The sequence below is a fragment of the Eschrichtius robustus genome, chromosome 3 (assembly GCF_028021215.1).
Source record: "Eschrichtius robustus isolate mEscRob2 chromosome 3, mEscRob2.pri, whole genome shotgun sequence".
NCBI classification, from domain to species: Eukaryota; Metazoa; Chordata; class Mammalia; order Artiodactyla; family Eschrichtiidae; genus Eschrichtius; species Eschrichtius robustus.
The window spans coordinates 149,934,336-149,959,587 of record NC_090826.1 but is presented as its reverse complement, the minus strand read 5'-3'; the positions used below and the strand labels follow the sequence as shown (position 1 = coordinate 149,959,587).

At 38.6% G+C, this 25,252-nt stretch overlaps 1 protein-coding gene across 2 annotated transcripts in view; it reads right to left on the bottom strand.

The window, feature by feature from the left end:
• The window catches only part of KCNH1 (potassium voltage-gated channel subfamily H member 1), a 416,616-nt gene that overhangs the window by 306,498 nt on the left and 84,866 nt on the right, over positions 1-25,252 (bottom strand). Inside the window, exon 6 of one of the 2 annotated variants that reach the window (XM_068538430.1) lies at positions 17,274-17,747. In XM_068538430.1, the coding sequence (XP_068394531.1) occupies positions 17,274-17,747 (474 nt within the window). The remainder of the gene's footprint in view (positions 1-17,273; positions 17,748-25,252) is intronic. The other variant, XM_068538431.1, reaches the window with a different exon arrangement.

Here is a 25,252-nt window from a genome sequence, read left to right as displayed (position 1 = left end):
CGCTCAATCCATAATAGGGATAAGCCAAGTTTGGCCAGTTGCCTATTTTGATATGGCCTGTGAGTTAAGAATGGTTTTTACATTTTTAAAGGGTCATAAAAGAAGAAGAGAAGGAGGAGAGACCATATGTGGCCCACACAGCCTAAAATTTGTATCTGTTTCTTTACGGAAAATGTCTGTGACATCCGAACCACAGATTCAAGAATCCCTATGAACCCCATATGATCCTCTAAATCCACTCTCAGGCTCAGTAGCCCAGGTTGTCATGAGAAGGAGACTGGAGGGAGAAGAAAGGAAAGTGAGATTGGGGTATTTATTCCCCCAGCTGTCTCCTAGGTCACATAGGTTGCTTGCATCCCTTGACCAAAAGTGACAGTTCCTGTAAAGTGGCTTTCTCCATATTGTCTCTCTGTTTCCAGCTTTTAGTAGAAGTTCCTCTTACTCCTTCATACTTGGGGTGGTAAAGACTCTGAACTCTAATCCTAATCCAGCCTCCTGCTATTACTAGCTCCAGGTCTACACTATCTCCCACTGTTTTGCTATATGCTGTCCAATGCCTTTGTCAATCGCCCCTTCATTAATTATCTCTTACCCACAAGGTCCCCAACAGATGCTGGCCATACCTAGGTATATCATAATAAAACTGCTAGAAGAAGAAGGAAAAGGGGGTGGGGAGAAGGAAAGGGAAAAGGAGAGGGAGAAGAAGAAAAAAAGAAAACAAAAAGAAAGTATCTTAAAAGCAACCACATGAAAAAAGACAGAATTCCTATAATGAAACAACAATTAGCCCAAGAGCTGAATTCTGAAAAAATAATAGAAGTCAAATGATTATGGAAAAATATATCCAAATAACCAAAAGAAAGTAATTTACAATCTAGAATTCAATATCCAATGCAAACATCTTTCAAGAATTAAAGCAACATAAAGATATTTTCAGACAAACAAAGCTCAAGAAAATTCGTCACCAGCAGACTAAATTAAACACTAAAGGGTATTCTCTGGCTAGAAGGAAAAATTTACCAGATGGAAGCTAGGAGATGGTGGAAGCGATAAGGAACAATGAAAGGGATAACAGATATAAATGAGTACTGGCTGCATAAAACAACAGTGAAAATACATATAGAATATATATACACTTAACAACGGCTCATAAGATAAAAAGATGGTAAAAGAATCTAAAGTGTTTTACAATCCTTGCAACATCTGGGAAGAGGCATAAATATTAATTTATCATAATTAGAAAAATCATGTTGTATTTTTCAGGGTACCCACTAAAAGAATAGTTAAAGAAAATAAAAGATTAATAGAGGGTTGGAATAACACAAAATTATCAATCCCAAATGAAGGTAATAAAGAGATAAAAAAAGAAACAAAGAAAGATGGGACAAAAAAAGAGCAAAATAAGACAATATATAAACCAAAATATCACATTAATTAAAGGCAATTAATTAAATCCTTCAAATTAAAGGCAAATGTACCAGACTGGATTAAAAGTAAGCTGCTTAGAAGATATATGTCTAAAAATAAAAATATAGCAGGGTTTCTGTTAAACAACGGAAAAAATATACCATGTAAACACTAAAAACAACTGAAAAAGCCGGTATAGCTCTATTAATATTGCACAAAGTAGACTTCAAAGGAAAATTATTATTAGACATACACATTTCATAATGTTAAAAGGCTCAAAGCACCAGAAATATTTTTTTAAAATTCCAAATTTTTAAAACAAAGTTGTTTATTTAAAAATATTTAATAATAAAGCTAATAACCCCTGGCAAAACTAATTATCCAATATCAGGAATTAACCAATTATCCAATTAACCAAAAGTAGGAATCAAGAATGAAAAAGAGACATCACTGCATGTCCTATAGACATTAAAAGATAAAAGGATATTATTTATGAATAACTGTAGGCTAATAACTTTTGCAAATTGAAACTTATTAGAAAATTTTCCAGAAAAATATAGTTTACAAAAGTGACTCCAGAAGTAACAGATAATTTGAATGGGTCTTTGATTATTAAACCTATAATTGAAAAACTGCTCTAAAAAAGAAATCCAGGCCCAGATTGCCTCATTGGTAAATTCTAATAAATATTTCAGGAAGAAATAAAACCAATGTTAAAATTCATTACAAAACTACATTAATTTACACAATATTGGTGCTGGAATATATAGACAAATCAAGAGAAAAGAACTGAGGTCAGAAAAAGTTCCATGCCTATATAGATGCTTGATATGCTAAAGACCAGACTACAGCTTGATATGCTAAAGACTGGACTACAGACAAATGAAGAACAGTATTTTCAAATGAATGGTCCTAGGTCAACCAAATATCCATATCCATAGGGAGATCAAGAATGAACTCGGTCTCTATCTTACACCATCCATAATAATCAGTTCCAAGTGGATTGCAGTTCTAATTTTGAATGGAAAACAATAAAACTTTTGGAAGATAATAAGAAAATATCTTCATGAACTTGGGAGTATGAAATTTAAACAAGCCACAAAGGCACATAAAAAGACTGATAAATTTTTCTAACAAAATTAAGAACTTCTGCTCATGAAAAGACACCAGTAAGAGAGGAAACAGGAAAGCCATACAGTGGGGAAAAATATTTACAGCACATAAACTGCACATATCCAGACTATATAAAGAACTTCTACAAATCACTTCTGTTGAAAGAAAATCTATTACATATGGAAAGAGACACACAGGCACTTCACAAAAGAGGATAACCAAAAATGAAAACACCCAACTAAAATTTATAAAAAGATGCTAAACCTTTTCAGGCATTAGGAAAATACAAATCAAAACTACAATGAGAAACCACTACAAGCTCACTTGATTAACTAGAAGTAAACAAACTGAAAAGCAAGAAAGCAAAGTAGTGGAATTCTCAAACATTATAACCACTTAGTACAACCACTTTGGACAACAACTGTTTGGCAGTATTTACTAACAATACACATAATACCTATGACCCAACAATTCCACTCTTTCCAATAGAAATGCATGTACTAGAGTGTGAATAAGAATATTCATCAAATGAAAACATAAATAACCTAAATGCATGTCAACAGTACATTATATTAATAAACTGAAGTATATTCATACAATCGATTACATGCAGCAATGACAATGAACTAACTATTGATACACTCAAAACACGCCTGACTCTCCCAACAGTGGTACTAAACAAAATACATAAGACAACATAAAAGAATACATTATTGTCTTATTTCATTTCTGTAAAGTTCAGAAATAGGCAAGAGTAAATTAGGGTTAAAATAGTGGCTACTTTGGGGTGGTGGGGAGGAAGAAGTGATTAGGGTATATGAGGGATGTCTGAGGTGTTGGTAATGATCTATTTCTTGACCTTGATGATGGCCACATAGATGCCTACTTTGTAAGAATTCATCGAGAAGCATATTTCTACTTTGAGTACTTTCCTATGTTTGTTGTACTGCACCATAAAAAAAGAATAAGAAAATGAATAATCAGGAATATTATACAGATTTATTTACAAAGATATTCTCTGTGGCTTGTTTATTATGATTAAAAAAGTAAAAAAAAAAAAAAAAAAAAAAAAGGAGGAGGGATTACCTAGATGTCAAACACTAATTAAATTATGATATGTCCATACAACAGACTATCATTTAATCGTTTAAATTCATGTTGTAAAAGAATATTTAAGGTCATAGAAAGATAAAACCTATTGTTTAGACAATAAAATGGGTTACAACTCACTACACACAGTTTAATTCCATTTTAATAAAATATATGTAAACATATATATGCATATACTCCAAGGAAAAAAAAAGACTTGAAACAATATATACCAAAATGTTAACAATGAGAGAAAATTATAGGTGATCTTTATTTCTTCATCTATATTTTCTAAATTTTTACAGGTAACATGTAAAAAAATTGAAATAAAAAAATTCTTTTTCTGAAAATTGTCCAGAGGCTTTCAAATTTAGCTAATAGTCTGGCTTCCCATGGAAGCACATCCTTGAAACAGAATATTTCTCCTCTGAAGCCTGAAGCACTCTTTCTTATAAGCTAACATATGTGGACTCCAGAGTTAAACATCACAATATAACATAGGAAGAAATCATAAGCTGTCTGCACAGCTCCACCTCAGACCACCAGTGTTCTCATCAATTAGAGCCAGATCATGGACTTCCTATTGCTTTTTACAGTTTCACTTAAGTTAAGAAAGTTACTAATAAGTGACTAGTCCAGCTAATTTTTCACTAACATTTGTCTTACTTCACAAATAGAGACCAAACCAAAAATTTTTAAAAACCCTCCTGTTTCTTTCAGCCCCACATGCAATGCCTCATGCTTAGTTTTTCCCACTCTCATGTGGTCCTTTTCCTTTCCCCACCATCAGAGTTCCACCCCTCTTCCAATCACTTCCCAAATAGTCCCCCCACACCCTAGGAAGCCTTCTGCAATCCATGTAACCCAAATCTGCTCAGTTCTCTCAGCACATAGGAGTCCAGTAGGGCCTTTCAGCAGGTCATTCCTCCTGTGCTACAACTTCATCTTCCAGTGGCTTCTATAACTTTCAATATTCTCACTTCCTACCTCTCTGAATACTTTCCTCTGCCTGTATTTAAATGTATGAGGAAGAAGAAAAACTAGTAAAGAACATCTGTTTTTTATAAAAGGAATCAAATGCCACCTCTCACCCATTAGGATGTCTACTCACATCTGTTAAGATGGCTATATACAGAAAATAACAACTGTTGGCAAGGATGAGAAGAAATTGGAACCCTATGTATTGGTGGTGGGAATGTAAAATGGTGCAGCCTCTGTGGAAAACAGTATAGCAGTTTCCCAAAAAATTAAACACAGAAGTACCATATGATCCAGCAATTCTACTTCTGGGTATATAGCAAAAGAACTGAAAGCAGGGAATTGAGTAGATATTTGTACCCCCATGTTCACAGTAACATTATTCAAAATAGCCAAAAAGTGAAAGCAACCCAAGTTCCATTGACAGATGAATGCATTAAAATGTGGTATATCTGTACAATGAAATATTATTCAGCAATTAAAAAGGAAATTCTGACACATGCTATGACATGGATTAACCTTGGAAACATTAAGTGAAAAAAGCCAATCACAAAGAGACAGCTACTGCATGATTCCAATATGAGGCACCTAGAGTAGTCAAACTCATAGAGACAGAAAGAAGAATGGTGGTTACCAGAGGCTAGGGGGAGTGGGAATAGGGAGTTACTGTTTAATAGGTACAGAGTTTCAATGCTGCAAGGTGCAAAGAGTTCTGTGGATGAATGGTAGTGAAGGTAGCACAACAATGTGAATGGACTAATGCTACTGAACTGTACACTTAATAATGGTTAAGATGGTGAATTTTATGTTGTGCATATTTTACCACAATTAATTTTTTTTGGTCATGGTTGCACAACTCTGTGAATATACTAAAAACCACTGAATTGTACACATTAAAGGTTGAATTCTATGGTATATGAATTATACCTCAACCTGTTACAAAAGAAAAAAAGGAATCAAATAGGAATTCTAGAATTGAAAATTATATTTGACATTAAGAACTATTTGGATGGGTTTAACAGCAGACTGGTCAAAACAGAAGATAGAATTCATGAATTAGAAAATAAGTCAACAGAAATTAGTCAGATCGAATCAACAGATAGAAAAAAGAATAAAGAACAGAACAGAACATAAGAGACATGTAGAATATAGTCAAACAATCCTAAAATTGATATAATTGGAGTCCTAAAAGGAAAGAAGAGAGAGGATAGAGCAGAAGTATTATACGAAGATAGAAGAGCTAAGATTTTTCCAAAAATTATCACAGTCATCAATCCACAAATTCATGAAGCTCAGCAAATATGAAGCAAGATAAATACAAAAAAAAAAAAAAAGAAAGAAAGAAAAAACAGCCCACCTAGGAACTTAATACTCAAAATGTTGAAAACAAAAAATAAAGAGAAATTTTTAAAAGAAGCCTCAGGGGGAAAAAAATTACATTCAGGAGAATAATAATAGAATGGCATCTGAATTCTCATCAGAAGCAATAACATATTTAAACTGCTCAAAGTTAAAAATAAAAAGTAAACCTTTTATGTTTAATAATTTTATGCCCAGGAAAAATAAGGCAGAATAAAGATATTTCAAATAAATGATTAAAAAGTTCATCACCAAAAAAAGTGCACTATGGAAAAAAACTGGGAGATCCTTAGGCTGAAAGAAAAATGATCCCAGAAGTAAACATGAAATAAGGGAAGAGTAAAAAAATGCATGAATACAAATACAAAAGATATTGACTATTTAAAGCAATAATGATAACAAAGACTTGTAGGTTTATAACAAAAATAACACAAAGGGCAAGAAGGAGGTGAAATAAAATTAAACTGTTTTAAAGATCTTATGTTGTTTGAAAAGTGGTAAAAGTACTAATTTAAATAGCTTTTAATATGTGTTGAAGGCAACTGTAATCTCTACAGTAAGCACAAAAAGAACAATACAAAAAGATACAACTAAAAAACTGAAAGGGGACTTCCCTGGCGGCACAGTGGTTAAGAATCTGCCTGCTAATGCAGGGGACACGGCTTTGATCCCTGGTCCAGGAAGATCCCACATGCCGCGCAGCAACTAAGCCCGTGCACCACAACTACTGAGCCTGCACTCTAGAGCCCGCATGCTGCAACTACTGAGCCCGCGTGCTGCAACTACTGAAGCCCACGTGCCTAGAGCCCATGCTCCGTAACAAGAGAAGCCACCGCAATGAGAAGTCCACGCACCACAACAAAGACTAGCCCCCACTCGCCGCAACTAGAGAAAGACCAACGCAGCCAAAAATAAATAAAACATTTTTTTAAAAGGTCTTTAAGGGCTTCCCTGGTGGTGCATTGGTTAAGAATCCACCTGCCAATGCAGGGGACATGGGTTCGATCCCTGGTCCAGGAGGATCCCACATGCCATGGAGCAACTAGGCCCGTGTGCCACAACTGCTGAGTCTGTGCTCTAGGGCCCGCGAGCCACAACTACTGAAGCCCACGTGCCTAGAGCTCATGCTCCACAGGAGAGGCCACCGCAAGGAGAAGCCTGCACACTGCAATGAAGAGTAGCCCCCACTCGCTGCAACTAGAGAAAGCCTGCGCGCAGCAACAAAGACCCAACACAGCCAAAATATAATTAATTAATTAATTAATTAATTAATTAATATATAAAAAAGAATGGTACACACACATTTAAAAAAAATACTGAAAGAAAATCAAATGGAATAATAAATACTTGGTTAATCCAAAGAAGGTAGAAAGGGAGGAATAAAGGAACCTAAAAACAGGTAAGAGAAATAGAAAACAAATAGCAAGATGGTAAACTAAAACCCAATGATAGCAACACTTATGATAAAAAAATAAGCAGACTAAATATTCCAACTATCAATATAAGGCAAATATTGATGGACCAGATTTTCAAAAAATAAAAAGACCCAATCCTTTGCTATTTATTTACAAAAAAAATCCTTTAAAAATAAGGACACAAGAAACTTAAAGGAAAGGGATGGAAAAAGGCATGCAATGCAAACACTCTCTAAAAAACAGTTGATGTCTATATTAATATCAGACAAACATAAATGCACTATAATGCATTTTAAAATGCATTATAATAAAAATGCATAATGCATATAATGCATTATTAAATAAAAATGGGAATATTTCATAATAACAAGAGGACCCATTCACAGGAAGACACAACAATCCTACATGTGTATGTATATAGCAGCATAGCTCTAAAAATATATGAAGCAAAAATCAATAGAACTGAGAGGAGAAATAAACAATTTCACAATCACAGTTGAAGATTTTACAAACCTCTCTCCATAAGTGATAGAACAAGCAGACAAAAGTTAGTAATAATGTAGACAATTTTTAAAACTATTAATCTACTTGACCTAATTAGCATATAAAGAATACAACACTCAACAACTGCAAAATACACGTTTGTAAATTCATATAAAATATTTACCAAAATAGGCCAGATACTGAGCCATAAAGCGAGTCTTAACAAAATTCAAAGAATTAAAATCATATATTTTCTTACCACTAAGGAGTTAATCTAGAAGTCAATAATAAAATGATAACTAGAAAATTATCAAATATTTAGAAATTAGGCAACACACTTTTAAATAAAAGAAATCACAGTGGAAATAAGAAAGTATATTGAACTTAAATTATGGGTTATGACATTAAAATTTCTGGGATGCCTTTAAAAAGTCTTTAGAGGATAAAATAGCTTTAAATTCATATATTAAATCTTTCCTTGAATGATCAAAGATTTCATCCCAGTAAGCTAGGAGGAAAAATAGACTAAATCCAAACAAAATGTACAAAAAAGGAAAATAAGAATGAGAACAAAAATCAATGAAACAGAAAACAGACAATTAGCTAAGTCAAAAGTTGGTTCTTTTAAAAGATTAATAAAAGTGACAAAACACTACCACAACTGACCAAAATGAACTGACCAAATGAGATAAGATTCAAATGACCAATGAAGAATAAATGGAGAAAGTCACTGTAGATCCAACAAACATTTAAAAAAGAATAATTGTATATTATATATACCTTCTTGCCAAAAAATTTGGCACACTAGATGAAATGGTTAAATCTTCAACAATGCAAAACCGATGCAAGAAAAAAAAAAAGAACATCTGAATAGTCCTATATCTGCTAAAGAAATTGAAATCATAATTTAAAATCTTCCCACAAAGAAAATTTCAGAGCCACACAGCTTCACTGATGAATTATTTAAGGAATAAATACTACCAATGTTACAAAAATTCTTTCAGAGACAGTGGAAGAGGGTACACGTCCCTGTGTATTATCCCTGACAAGGACATCACAAAGAAAAATAATGAAAGGCCAATATCTCTCATGAACATAGATACAAAATTGCTAAATATTAGAAAATCATATACAATTATATAAAAGAAGACAATCTCTCACAACCAAGCAGGAGTTATTCCAGGAATGCATGGCTAATACAACATTCAACAGTCAATCAACATAACTCACCACATGAACAAAAGTAAGGAGAAAAAAACATACCATTTCAATAAATGCATAAAAGGTATTTGGTATAATTTAAAACCTGTTAATGATAAAAATTCTCATAAAACTAGGAATATAAGAGACCTTTCTTAACCTAATAAGGAGTATTTGCAAACTGAAAACAATTAGTCAACAAAATACTTAATGGTGAAATACTGAACATATTCTCCTGAAGACAAGGATGTCTATTATCTCCACTTCCATTCATTTCATTGGATATCCTAGCCAGCACTAATTCAAGAAAAAGAAATAAAAGGTATAGATTTTGGAAAATAAATAAATAAAATAGTTTTTATTCACAAAGACATAATTGTGTATATAAAAATCCAAAAGAACCTACAAAATATTCACATTAATAAGCAAATTTGGCAACTTTGCTGCAAAGTCGGTAAATAAAATAGTTTATACTAACAATAAACAATTAAAAACAAAAAATGTTTAAATCCCACTGACAAAGCACCAAAAACATCAGGTATCTAGGAATAAGTTTAATAACAACAATTAAAAAAGTGTGTAAGACCTTGACACTGAAAACTACAAGATATTGCTAAGAGAAATTAAAGAAGACCTAAACATATGGCTGGTCAATGGTCGTGAACTGGAAAACTCAATATTAAGATTTTCATTCTCTCCAAATTGGTTTTTAGATTCAATATAATCCCACTCAAAATCCCTACAGGCCTTTTATTTTTTTTATTTTTATTTTTTGGTTTGGGTGGAAATTAACTCTAAGTTTTAATGTATGTACAAAGATCCTAGAAGAGACATAGCAGTCTTGAAGAAAAAGAACAAAGGCAGTAACTGATTAATATTTACTATTATGCTATGCCAATTAACACAGTGTAGTAACGATGTTAAGAATAGACAAACCAGTGGAACATCATAGGGTCCAAAAATAACCCTAAACATGCACAATCACTTGATTTAGGACCAAGACTCAGTGCCATGGTGGAGGTAACAGCCTGATTGCAGGAGAATCAACAGAACAAGAGGAGGGGAAGTGGAGACACTCGTCATTTCCCTCTCATTCACACCGCCATTGTCTGGGTGCACTTCCAAAAATCAAAATCAATCATAAGATCATCTAATGAAAACCCTCGATGGTTTCTTTTTGCCCACATGACAAAATGTAAACTCCTTGGCAAGACCCTGGGATTCTATATCACTGGATCTTGCCTCCTACTCTCAACTTTCTTCTGTCCTCCAATGCTGACTCTCTGCTTTGGACATAATGAATGCCTTGCTAGTCCCCAAGAGCGCTTCCCTCTGCACACGATCTCTCCTCTTACAAGACTGCCCTCCTTACTCCTCACCAGACTAACCCCAGTCATCTCCTCCCAGGAAGCCTTCCTAGATTCTCTCGATAGGTTAAATGCTCCTCGATAGTAAGACATAACACCCTGAGCTGACCCTCTCACATCCTCTATTGGTGTTTATCATCAGTGGTTCCCACTAGACTGGGAGAAAATTGAAGTGTTGTATCCCCATCCCCTACCACCTAAGTCAATAAGTTTTCTTTAAAGAAGGAACACCCTAAACAAGATTCCAAGAAAAGTTGGTGGAGAATTAAGAGTAGAACTTGGGTTAGCCAAAAAGGAGCCTGGGAGAAAACAGACAATGTGAGAGCAGAGGGGAATCAGGCACATCAGCTGAGTCTATTTTGCTCCAAAGTGCAATACTTTTGGAGCATCATTAAGTTTTTACATTTTTTTTTTAAACTCTGGAATCACAGTCTCATAGTAAATCACTGCTTCCAGGAAGCCACCCAGGATCAACTTCCTCCCATTAAAAATGCCCCCCAGCCACTCCCCTGGTCCCCACACACGCACCTAGGGTGATCATGATTCAGGTGACTGTGTAGGGTACAGCGCCTACAGCCTGCTCTTCTGTTTGAAGCCTCTGCTTGAACAAGAGGCATGGAAACTCCACAATCCTTGACACAATCGTTGAGCTCACACACAGCTCCTGTAAGCTCAAGTCAGGAAGAAGACTGATTTTTTTAAATTAAACTAAGAGGAAAATTTCTATGCCCACTTGCCCTCACAGGTGAGAGGGGAGAGATGACAATATTGCCAGCATGGGGACAGTAGTGACATTGATAACATCACTGAAGTCAGACCTCAGCCACTGGACACTGCTGACAAGTCCCAATCATCAGAAGAGAAACACACCCAAGAACAACACTTCCTCCCACGAACGAGACAGTTAGATGAAAATTACAGGGTGTCTGGTTTTGTCCTCTTTTTGCCAAAATAAATGTATGGTAGAAATACTCAGCACAAAGAGAAAAGATAGAAATGCCAAGGAAAACAGTATGAAATGTAAGGATACTATAATACAATTTCATTTCTGTCTGTTGTATTACTAGACATAATAACTTGAGTTAAACTTTTCAGTTTTTACCCAGGAGATACCACAGGCTGCTGACATGGGCTGGTCTGCATGCCAGTGTCTCAGCTCCTCCCCACTCTCCATGGCCAAGGGATCACGGAAGGAGGAAATCCCAGGACCAGGCCTGTGCTGATCAAGCTTAAATAGCCAATGCTACCAGCAATGGGGTTTTAAAATTTCTATTATGAAATAATAAACTATGGTACATACATACAATGGAATATTATTCAAAAATAAAAAGAAATATGCTATCTGATAGCCCCCAAAATATACAGAAGAACCTTAAGTACTTATTTCTAAGTGAGAGAAGCCAATCTGAAAAGGCTACATACTATATGAGTCCAACATTATGACATTCTGGAAAAGGCAAAATGGTGGAGACAGTAAATAGATCAGTAGTTGCCAAGAGTTAGCGGGGAGGGAGGGATGAATAGGTGGAGCACAGAGGATCTTTAGGGCGGTGAAACTACTCTGTGTGATACACAATGGTAGACACATGTCATTATCCATTTGTCAAAAACCCACAGAATGTATACTGCAAAGAGTGACCCCTAATGGAAACTATAGACTTTAGCTGATAATAATGCATCAATATTGGCCATAATAAGCACACTGCCCTCATGCAAGATGTTGATAATAGGGAAACTGCGGGTGGCAAAGGTGGTCTTTCTACTCTACTCTATTCTCTATAAACCTAAAACTGCTCTGAAAAATAGTCTATTAATAAAAATAACTGCTATGACAAGCCACGGGGACTGCCTGTATTGCTGGAAGTCTAGGAAAGAAAAGTCCTGGTCATCTCATGACTTTCAGCTGGACAGCAGAGGCGTCACCTGTGTGAGAACTCAAACGGTACCCATCTACCTAAATAGAAACCACAGGTAAGGCCTGAAAACTACAAATCAATAGGATGAGTAAGGTACATGGGTCCAATTTGCTTTCAGCATCAGTGATAAGGAAATCATAGGTAATAGTGATCCTAGAAGAACCCAGAGGGGTGCCCATCTGCCAAGGAGAGAGAAGCAGGGCGGGCAACCAGCCTGTGGAGTCACTTCCGACCCCATGCTCATTGTCCGGCCCTACACACATGCACCAGCGACCTCAGCTTAGGGTCACCCAGGCTGACCGCCCAAACCTCTCACCCCTCAGCTGTGGAGGTCGGCGGTGGTGGGGAGGCGCTGTGCGGAAGGGGCCAGGCCAGGGAAGGATTGAGAGAGAGGGACCTGAGGAATGAAACACACAGCTTGGCTCACTCTGTCTCCAGATTTCTGATGAGGCAGCATGACTGGCAGGGTAAAGCACAGATCTAGCAGTCAGGAGACCAGAGTCCAGTTTCAACTCCCTGGACAACCTGGCCCTTTCCCCTCATCTGCAAAGCAGGCATAATACCTGCCCTAGAGCCACTGAAGGTTACAGCTGAAATGGACCATCTTACAGGTGAGGTAAGCAAAGTCCAAGGAGATGAAATGACTTCCGTAAGTTTGCACAGCTGGGTGGCGGTCACACCTAGCTGACAAACCACCTTCCTCCCAGTTCAGTGCAGTTTTTTTTACCACCAGATCTAAAACAGAGATAATCTGTGCAACAAAGAATACTGTCAATAATATTTTAATAACTTTGTATGGGGACAGATGGTTATTAGACTTAGCACGGTGAATGTTCTGTCATGTTTGCAAATGTCAAGTCACTATGGAATACACCTGAAACTAACATGATATTGTACATCAACCACATTTCAATAATAAAAAAGATAATCTGTGTGAAAGCATTTGGGAAAGTTAGATGCACTAGATAAAGGGAAGCTGCTGATCTTTCCATCAGCACGTCTAGTCCTGTTCTGCTCTGGCTGAGCATCTTCTGTGTGCTCTTGGCAAGTGTCAGCGGTGACCACCACTAGCCAGTGGTGTTGCTGTCTGAGGTTACAGAGCCAGGGAAAGAAGGAAGCTCTTGGCCCCAAGGCACCAGAATTGTGACCTGGGAGGTGGCACAATTGGCTCCATTCTCCTCGTTGCACTTCCATACTCCAATGGCCATAAACAATAAGGTCTCCTTAGGAGAGGGAATATGTTTTGTGACTAATAATTCCATACCTAATGCATGAAGCATACCAGGCCAATAATCCGCTAAGTGCTTGGAAGAGACTCATTTGACTTTTGCTTCGGCATACCCCTTCCTAGCTTTTGTTCACTCCATTTTCATACCTTTTGTCCTCTCACCAGCTTAACTAATATGCAAACATTTTCACGAACTGCCTCCAAAACAGATGATTACCAACAGACTGGAGAATGATGAAAATGTAGGCCATCTACATAAGTGAACCAAGCTGGCCAAAAGGGATCATCTGTGTGGCTTAAATCATGGAGATGGGCTACATCCACAGGGCTGAATTCACAATTGCTGGCTTTCGCAATCTAACCTAATTTCTTGACCCAAGGCTTGGGAGGGTCCAATCCTTTCACTCTAAGAGCCTCCACCCCAACACCCATGCCCACACCCTAAACCCCCCACACACACAGATGGCAAAGCCCCTGCTGCTCATTCCCCTCTTCCCTGGTGGTCTCCACTGCGACACAATTCCATTGGCATAATTAGGAAGACACCAGAGAGAGGGCAGCTCCATGTATTTTTTATGAGAAATGAGTCAATAATTTCCTATTTCTCCCCACACTCTCTTAGAGGAAGGGCCTAGAGCCGAGGGAGCTGCAATATTAGATGAGCAACCTCACAGCGGAGTGTGGATAAGAAGACCGCATATGGTGAATGTGGACAACAGATAGGTGCCCTTCAGAGGCCCCCCCACCACCTCTAAGCCCCACCAGCCCTTCATGCCCACTGATTTAATGGTGCCTTTTAACAAAAAGGCCTGTGCCTGGAAAATGGTGCTGGGTCTGTCCCTTGGTGAGCATCTTAACCTGCCCATCTCATCACCAACCCAGCTGCCTTGGGGAAAATGCAGCTGCCCACCTCCCCGTACCTAATACCCAACCTCCCAATCACAACAGCCAAGCTAATGGGTGAGCCACACACATCAGGAGCTTCTTGGTCAGTTTTGACTCAACAGTATCCTTTAGTGTTTTGTCCCTATTTTATCAAATCTGTCACTATTAGAACAGAGAAGAGTCAGAAGGGGACTCATTACTGTCACCATATGATTTGCTATACCATCTTGAGTGAGTCATATCCCTTGGGTCTGTTTCCCTATTTGTGAGTTAAGAGGGTTAAACTACATGACAGTTCAACTGGGCTCTGATCTCCAATAGGTCTACTCATCATAACCTGCTAAACGTCCCCACTTTCCTCCAACTCCCACAAAAGGTAGGAGGTCAGGGTGCTGGGCCTCTCATTTTTATAGTCAGTCTGGAGGTGAGACTAACACAAAGGAGATTTTAGAACTCACCAGATTTTGCAGCTGGCAGGGAACTCAAAATCCACCGCCCAAATGCCACGCCTTCAGGCAGGTAAGGTAGTATCATCCCTAAGATGTATCTAGGAAAACTGTAACCCAGAAAGGCTAAATGACATGCACAAGGTTCCCAGCTGTCTTAAGAGGTGAGAACAAGAGGACCAGCAGCCAAATCTTCAGTTTCCTTGTGTTTCCCCAACTCCACCACAGTTGTCATGGAAAGGCATTATTTCAGGTGTGAGCCAAAGCTTTAAAAGGAGCTACTAAATATAAAAACAAGACTTTACAGAAGCAAATCATAGCTAGAATCCCTTAATATTCATATTATTATTTATCATCAAGAAATGGTAGTAAGAGCTTTGATGCTAAACCCTTTGCCAACTAGAAAGCTACGGAGAAATTATGATTTTCCTACCTACAACCTATTTCATGAATCTGGAAATCAGAAACCATGTCAGGGGTATTCACAGTTAATGGCAAAGGAATTCCAGCCCAACATACACAGAGCCTGGGAAGAAGCTCTCTGCTCTGCTAACCTACAAGGAAATCTTGACACATTCACATATGTGTTTACAGCTCTGCCAGTGTTTAATAAGAAACTGTGGAAGCCGAAGAACTGTTCTATTTATCTGCAAAATTTTAATGCCATTGCTATAAATAGCAAATGGTTTATTTTAAAAACTCAATCAGTTTTTTTAAAGTTAAATTTCATTTCCCATATGTGTATAAGAAGCTCTTTTAGGTTGAAATCATCAGTTGAATTATCTAAGCCAAAATGATCATATTTTCCTCACTAACTAACATAAAAATTTCTAGAAATGTGCTCACAGTGAAAAATATCATTCGCAACATGTACTAAAATTCACATCTAAGAATCCCAACATTCACTTTAGGGACAATTTTTCTCTTGTAAATGATCAGTCTCGACTCATTTAATCCCCCTAAGAAATCCACACAAGCCACTCAGAGAATTATTCCTTGGGATTTTAAAGTCTATTAAAATACACCACACAGATGAAAGCAGGGGTTGTTCTGAGTCTGGAGCATCTGAACATCAGCTCCTCTTCACTGGAGAGGAAAGTAGTAGGTAGTTGGGTCCTCACAGAGGAAGGGGCTGGAGTCCTTGCCCACTGCTGGTACTGATCTGAAGGCAGAGAGGCATCATTATGCCACCAGCAAGACATCTAGTCACTGGCAGGTCTTGTTATCCTGGCAGGAAGCTGGCTGTTCCCTCCAACTATCTCAAGGCTGAGTCCCACTAGCCGTTTAGCCCTGAGAGTGTATCGTGCCTCAACTCAGCCTCCCGATGGCTTCCTGATGACCCACCCAGTTAGCAGTCCAGCTGGATGGAGACCTCTGGGACCCTCTGTAATCTGAGGCAATGAGGGCCGCTGCTATCTGAGGCTGAAGACTTACCAGGTGTACTGCCATCTAAAGTGTCAACTGAAGAGTAGGAAAAAGGAAGAACAATTTCCATAGAACACTTAACTAGATTAAGAACCTGACATTTTCCTTTGCCATGACGTGACATCCTTGCTTTTTCAAAGGAGAAAATCACTTTAACCAGCCCAGTGGCCCCTTCCTGCTGCAACATGTCCTAGGCACCCATTCAGTGACTGTTTAAGCATGTCTTGATTCCAGCACATTTACAGAGCATTTATCTTCTTTTAATTCCTTCCATGGCCTGAAGGACTAACAACCCACAGCAGGGTAATCCAGTAGCAGTACTCCTCTTAGCCACAAGAGCCAGGCTTAACCACAGACTGACTACCTCAGCATATTTAGGCAATGGAGAGCATGGACAATTGAATGCCACTGGTCACCTCCAAAACTCATTTCAGCAAAGAAACAACTCATTCTTTCCCAACATTTACCAAAAAAAAAAAAAAAAAGAAAGAAAGAAAGAAAAAGAAAACAAACGCAAGCAAACTTGGAGGAGAGTAGCATCCCTGTTGCCAAGAGTTAATTAGCTTTCAAACAGCCAAAGGTCAGCAGCAGATAATAGAAAAGTCCCCATAATGAGAGTAATCAGTAGGTAGGCATTCAGCAATTGTATACCAAGTGAAAGATTCACCAATGCAGTGGCAATGCATGCCTGCTTCTGCAGCCCCACCACCGGAGCCAGTGGCTTGCACTCCACATGGAATAAGAATGAAGCCTCTGGTCTCCTCCACATCCATCCACTGACATGCAGAGCCTCCAAATCTCCAAAGGACAAAAACACCAGGCGAGGATATTGATCAAGCATCATGCTCCCTATGTTCCAGACATCAGTCATGCTAGTTCCCACCCATCTAATTACTCTTCCGTTAACCACCCACAATTAATTTAAAGACATGACAACAAGGTCTGAGATGTGAGGGATGTACCTGACTCTCTCTCCCCTCCAGGAGTGGTGGAATCTGATCAGCAAAACCAATCTTCCCTGGATCACCCATAAAGGCACTAACCTCATCCACGTTCTCAAAAGCGTTGATGACATCATATGGCAAACAGGACAGAAGGTCAATCACAAACCATGTCTTCAGATAGTTCATGCGGATGAGTTTGGGGTCAGAAATCACCTCCCCAGCTGGTCCAACAAAAGTGGTATGAAAATTCAGCACAATGTCCACCAAAAAGATAACATCCACGATGCTATCCACAACCAGCCAGGCCACGTTGTTCTGCCTGGTTTTAAAGGAGACATTATAAGGGACCAGGATGGCTGTGTAGAAGGTTAAGATCAAGATGATCCAATCCCACGTGGTCTTGAAAACACAATAATGTAAGATGATGTGAGGGGGAGTCTTTGGTGCCTCTTGCTTGTACTGGGGAAGGATGTCTGAGCCCAGCTGCAGAACCTGTACAGAAAAACATGGCCAAGAGAGAACTAAGTTAGGATTTCACTGTCAGCATCAAACCAGTCAGTATCTGTCACAGACGAATACTCGTAACACTCCAGACGGATCATTAGATGCAAGAACAGGTACCAAAGGACTATGGCAGAATGGAATTGAACATTGTAATATCATCAATCATAATGAAACAATAAAACACTGTTATTCGGCTTACTGTGAGCCAATCATTGTACTAAGTACTCCACGTACAAGTATTATCTCACTTAATTCTAAATACATCCTTGTTTTATTAGCCAATTATTATTCTGTGTGACAAGTGAGAAACTGAGGCACAAGAGAATTAAGCAACTTGGTTCCTGAAGTCAAGATGGTGGTGGGGGAGGATGCAGAGTTCACGTCTCCCCACAACTAGGGCACCTGCCAGACGCTGGTGGAGGACCTCAGTGCCCAAGGAGATAGGAGGAACCCCCAAGCAACCCGGTAGGACGCGGAAAGGAGCGAGGGGGGAGAAGTGGAGGCTGGGCAGGACAGGTGCCCCTGAGGGGCGGCTGGGAGAGGGGAGGGATTCCCACACCTGGAGGGACCCTTGGGGGCCCAGAGGATGGGGGGTGGGGCGCACCTAGCATTTCACCTGTCCAATCAGGCCCGGGAAACCTGCTGGGCTCCTGGGCTGGGTCCTCTGCCCTCCGAGGCCCCCTCCGGGCCACGTTCGTCCTAGGGGCGTAGTGGGGGGTGGGGAGGGAGGAAGAAGAGGAGAGGTGGGCGGGAGGGGCCCTCCAGGACCAGGGTATCAGGGGAAGCACCACGGGAGTTTCCCCCACTGACTCAGCCCAGGAAGCCTGTTGGGTTTCCGGGTCTGGTCCTCTGCCTTCCAGGGCCCCCTCTGGCCTCGTGAGTCCTAGGGGCATAGGAGGGAGGGAGGCAAGGGAAGAAAAAGAGAGGCCAACGGGGAGGGGCCCTCCAGGATCGGAGGATGGGGGGGAATGCGCCTAGACTGCTGTGGTCCTGGATCTGGTCGTCTGCCCTTCAAGGCCAGAGGCACTCCTGGGCCCCTCTTGCTGCATTGAGCCTAAGCCCCCCCAGCACCCCCCCAACCCCCGGCCAGGGCCTTTTCCAGCCCTGTGGGTCGTAAGCATAGGCCCCACCCACCACCTAAACCCTGCCCCTGCTTAAGCCCCACCCCCCACAGCCAGGGACTTTTCCAGCTTTTTTTTTTCCCTCCTCTTTTTTACTATTATACTTCTGTTTTACCTTCCAGCTGTTGTTTCACCTGTATTTTTACTTTTTTATTCTTTCTAACATATCTGTTAGTTTTCTAATCTTATTTTATTTTTGACCCTTTGTTATTCTTCTGCTCCTATTTTCTTTTTCCTTTTTATCCTTTTTTCTTTTGCTGTCCTGCGTGGCTTGCAGGATCTTGGTTCATGAGCCGGAGGTCAGGCCTGAGCTCCTGTGGTGGGAACTCCAAGTCCAAACCACTGGACTAACCGAGAACCTCAGATCCCAGGGAATATTCATCAAAGTGAGGTCTCCTGGAGGTCCTCATCTCAGCACAAAGACCCAGCTCTACCCAGGAGCCTACCAACTCTAGTGCTGGAAGCCTCAGGCCAAACAACCAGTAAGACAGGAACACAATCCCACCCATCAAAAAACAAATGAGATGACAAAAAACTATGTCACAGATGAAGGAGCAAGGTAAAAACCTAAAAGACCAAATAAATGAAGAGGAAATAGGCAACCTACCTGAAAAAGAATTCAGAGTAATGATAGTAAAGATGATCCAGAATCTCAGAAATAGAATGGAGGCACAGACTGAGAAAATAGAAGAAATGTTCAACAAAGATCTAGAACTAAAGAACAAACAGAGATGAACAACACAATAATTAAAATAAAAAATACACTAGAAGGAATCAATAGCAGAATAACTGAGGCAAAAGAACCAGTAAGTGAGCTGGAAGACAGAGTGGTGGAAATAACTACCTAGGAGCAAAATAGAGAAAAAAGAATGAAAAGAATTGAAGACAATCTCAGAGACCTCTGGGACAACATTAAACGCACCAACATTCATATTATAGGGGTCCCAGAAGAGGAAGAGGAAAAGAGAGGGTCTGAGAAAACATTAAAAGAGATTATAGTGGAAAACTTCCCTAACACGGGAAAGGAAACAGTCACCCAACTCCAGGAAGTGCAGAGAGTCCCATACAGGATAAACCCTAGGAGAAACACACCAAGACACATATTAATCAAAATAACAAAAATCAAATTCAAAGAAAAAATATTAAAAGCAACAAGGGAAAAGCAAAAAATAACGTATAAAGGAATCCCCATAAGGTTATCAGCTGACTTTTCAGCAGAAACTGCAGGCCAGAAGGGAGTCGCAGGATATACTTAAAGCGACAAAAGAGAAAAAGCTACAACCTATATTACTCTACCCAGCAAGGGTCTAATTCAGATTTGACAGAGAAATCAAAAGCTTTATAGACAAAGCAAAAGATAAGAGAATTCAGCACCACCAAACCAGCTTTACAACAAATGCTAAAGGAACTTCTCTAGGCGAGAAACACAAGACAAGAAAAGACCCACAAAAACAAACCCAAAACAATTAAGAAAACGGTAAAGGAACATACATATCCATAATAACCTTGAATGTAAATGGATTAAATGCCCCAACAAAAAGACAAAGACTGGCTGAATGGATACAAAAACAAGACCCATATATATGCTGTCTACAAGAGACCCACTTCAGACCTAGGGACACATACAGACTGAAAGTGAGGGGATGGAAAAAGATATTCCATGCAAATGGAAATCAAAAGAAAGCTGGAGTAGCAATACTCATATCAGATAAAATAGACTCTGAAATAAAGACTGTTACAAGAGATAAGGAAGGACACAACATAATGATCAAGGGATCAGTCCAAGAAGAAGACATAACAATTATAAATATTTTTGCACCCAACATAGGAGCACCTCAATACATAAGGCAAATGCTAACAACCATAAAAGGGGAAATCAACAGTAACACAATAATAGTAGAGGACTTTAACACCCCACTTACACCAATGGACAGATCATCCAAACAGAAAATAAATAAGGAAACGGAAGATTTAAATGACACAATAGACCAGATAGATTTAATTGATATTTATAGGACATTCTACCCGAAAGTGGCAGAACACACTTTCTTCTCAAGCACACATGGAACACTCTCCAGGACAGATACATCTTGGGTGACAAATCAAGCTTTGGTAAATTTTTAAAAATTGAAATCATATCAAGCAGCTTTTCTGACTACAATGCTATGAGATTGGAAATCAATTACAGGAAAAAAAAAACTGGAAAAAACGCAAATACGTGGCGGCTAAACAGTGTGCTACTAAATAACTAAGAGATCACTGAAGAAATCAAAGAAGAAGTAAAAAAAATACACAGAAATAAATGACAACGAAAACACAATGACCCCAAACCTATGGACACAGCAAAAGCAGTTCTAAGAGGGAAGTTTATAGTAATGAAATCTCACCTCAAGAAACAAGAAAAACCTCAAATAAACAATCTAACCTTACACCTAAAGCAACTAGAGAAAGAATAAAGAAAACCCAAAGTCAGTAGAAGGAAAGAAATCATAAAGATTAGAGCAGAAATAAATGAAATACAAATGAAGAAAACAATAGCAAAGATCAATAAAACTAAAAGTTGGTTCTTTGAGAAGATAAACAAAATTGATAAACCTTTAGCCAGACTCACCAAGAAAAAAAGGGAGAGGACACAAATCAATACAATTCGAAATGAAAAAGGAGAAATCACAACTGACACCACAGAAACACATAGGATTATAAGAGACTACTACAAACAATTACATGCAAATAAAATGGACAACCACAAAGAATTGGACAAATTCTTGGAAAGGAACAATTTTCCAAGACTGAACCAGGAAGAATTAGAAAATATAAACAGACCTATCACAAGTAATGAAATTGAAACTATAATTAAAACCTTCCAACAAACAACAGTCCAGGACCAGACAGCTTCACAGGCGAATTCTATCAAACATTTGGAGAAGAGGTAACACCGATCCTTCTCAAACTCTTCCAAAAAACATTGCAGAAGGAAGAACACTCCCAAATTCGTTCCACAAGGCCACCATCACCCTGATACCAAAACCAGACACAGATATCACAAAAAAAGAAAATTACAGACCAATATCACTGATGAATATAGATGTAAAAATCCTCAACAAAATACTAGCAAATAGAATCCAACAACATACTAAAAGGATCATACACCATGATCAAGTGGGATTTACCCTAGGGAGGCAAGGATTCTTCAAAATACACAATTCAATCAATGTGATGCACCATATTAACAAATTAAGGAATAAAAACCATATGATCATCTCAATAGATGCAGAAAAAGCTTTTGACAAAATTCAACACCCATTTATGATAAAAATTCTCCAGAAAGTGGGCATAGAGAGATCCTACCTCAACATAATAAAAGTCATATATGACAAACCCACAGCAAACATCATTCTCAATGGTGAAAGACTGAAAGCATTTCCACTAAGATCAGGAAAAAGACAAGAATGTCCACTCTCACCACTCTTATTCAACATGGTTTTGGAAGTCCTAGGCATAGCAATCAGAGAAGAAAAAGAACTAAAAGGAATCCAAATTGGAAAAGAAGAAGTAAAACTGTCACTGTTTACAGATGACATGATACTATACATAGAGAATCCTAAAGATGCCACCAGAAAACTACTAGAACTAATCAATGAATTTGGTAAGTTGCAGGATACAAAATTAATGCACAGTAATCTCTGGCATTCCTATACACTAACAACAAAAAAAAAGAAAGAGAAATTAAGGAAACAATCCCATTTACCATTGCAATGAAAAGAATAAAATACCTAGGAATAAACCTACCTAAGGAGGCAAAAGACTTGTACTCAGAAAACTATAAAACACTCATGAAAGAAATCAAACATGAAATAAACAGATGAAGAAATATACCATGTTCTTGGATTGGAAAAATCAATGTTGTGAAAATGACTATACTACCCAAAGCAATCTACAGATTCAGTGCAATTCCTATCAAACTACCAATGGCATTTTTCACAGAATTAGAACAAAAAATTGTACAATTTGTATGGAAACACAAAAGACCCCAAATAGCCAAAGCAATCTTGAGAAAGAAAAATGGAGCTGGAGGAATCAGGCTGCCCATCTTCAAACCATACTACAAAGCTACAGTAATCAGGACAGTATGGTAGTGGCACAAAAACAGAAATACAGGTCAGTGGAACAGGACAGAAAGCCCAGAGATAAACCCACATACATACGGTCACCTAATTTATGACAAAGGAGGCAAGAACATACAATGGAGAAAGGACAGCCTTTTCAATAAGTGGTGCTGGGAAAACTGGAGAGCCACATGTAAAAGAATGAAATTAGAACACTACCTAACACCATATACAAAAATAAACTCAAAATGGATTAAAGACCTAAATGCAAGACCAGACACTATAAAACTCTTAGAGGAAAACATAGGAAGAACACTCTTTGACATAAACCACAGCAAGATCTTTTTTGACCCACTCCCTACAGTAATGAAAATAAAAACAAAAATAAACAAATGGGACCTAATGAGACTTAAAAGCTTTTGCACAGCAAAGGAAACCATAAACAAGATGAAAAGACAACCCTCATAATGAGAGAAAATATTTGCAAACAAAGCAACTGACAAAGGATTAATCTCCAAAATATACATACAGCTCATGCAGCTCAACATCAAAAAAACAAACAACCCAATCAAAAAATGGGTGGAAGGCCTAAATAGACATTTCTCCAAAGAAGACATACAGATGGCCAATGAACACATGAAAAGATGCTCAACATCACTAATGATTAAAGAAATGCAAATCAAAGCTATAATGAGGTATCACCTCATATCAAAAAGTCTACAAACAATAAATGCTGGTGAGGGTGCAGAGAAAAGGGGACCCTCTTACACTGTTGGTGGGAATGTAAATTGATACAGCCACTATGGAGAAAAGTACGGAGGTTCCTTAAAAAACTAAAAATAGAACTACCATATGACCCAGCAATCACACTACTGGGCGAATACCCTGAGAAACCATAATTCAAAAGGACACATGTACCCCAGTGTTCATTGCAGCACTATTTACAATAGCCAGGACATGGAAACAACCTAAATGCCCAATGATAGATGAATGGATAAAGAAGATGTGGTACATATACACAATGGAATACTACTCAGCCATAAAAAGGAATAAAACTGGGTCATTTGTAGAGATGTGGATGGACCTACAGTCTGTCATACAGAGTGAAGTAAGCCAGAAAGAGAAAAACAAATATCGTATATTAATGCATATATGTGGAATCTAGAAAAATGGTATATATACAGATGAACCTATTTGTAGGGCAGGAATAGAGATATAGATGTAGAGAACCAACATGTGGACAGGGTGTGGGAAAGGGGAGGGTGGGACGAATTGGGAGATTAGGTTCTACATAAATACACTACCATGTGTAAAATAGATAGCTAGTGGGAACCTGCTGTATAGCACAAGGAGTTCAGCTCGGTGCTCTGTGACGACCTAGGTGGGTGGGATGGGGGTTGGTGGGAGGCAGGTCCAAGAGAGAGGGAATATAGGATATACATATAGCTGATTCACTTCATTGTATAGCAGAAACTAACACAACATTAGAAAGCAATTTTACACCAGTAAAATAAAATAAAATAAAGTAAAGTAAAATAAAATAAAATAATTCACTATACTAAAAAAAAAAAAAGCAACTTGACTCAACAAATATTGATTGCTCAGTGCCAGGGATTGTTCTAGATACTGGGCAAACAGCAATGAAGGAATCAGCATGATTCCTGCTCTCAGGAATCATGGAGCTCAGTCTAGAAGACAAATCAAAATAATTTCAAATTGTAAGAAGAGCTAAATAAGATGTTGGGGGAGGGGCACACAGTGTTTTGACAGAATGTGACTTGAGAAGTAAGAGAAGGAGAGTGTTTGAACTAAAACCTCAATGAAAGCAAGACACCAGCCATTCAAACTTTGATGAAAAAATTATTCAAGGTAGAGAGGATAACTGGTGTAATGACCCCAAGGTAGGACAAGTTTGATATTTTCAGGAAAAGAAAAAAGTCAGGTGTGACTAAAGCCATGAGGGGGGAAAGGATGCTAGATGAACTCAGAGGGGAAGCAGAAACCAGACCACACAGGCCCTAGTGGGCCACAGGGAGGTGTCGGATTTTATTCTCAGTATAACTGGAGGGTCTTAAGTATGAGAATAATAATCTGATGCATGTTTTTGAAAGATCACCCTTGCTGCTGTGTAGATAATGAATTGAGGGAAAGGATTAGTGGGAAGAACAGCATCAGGGAACTTATTATAAAAGCCTGGGAAAAAGGGTGATGGAGAAAAGTAGTCCAATTTTGGATAGATTTTTGAAGTAAAACCAACTGGACTTGC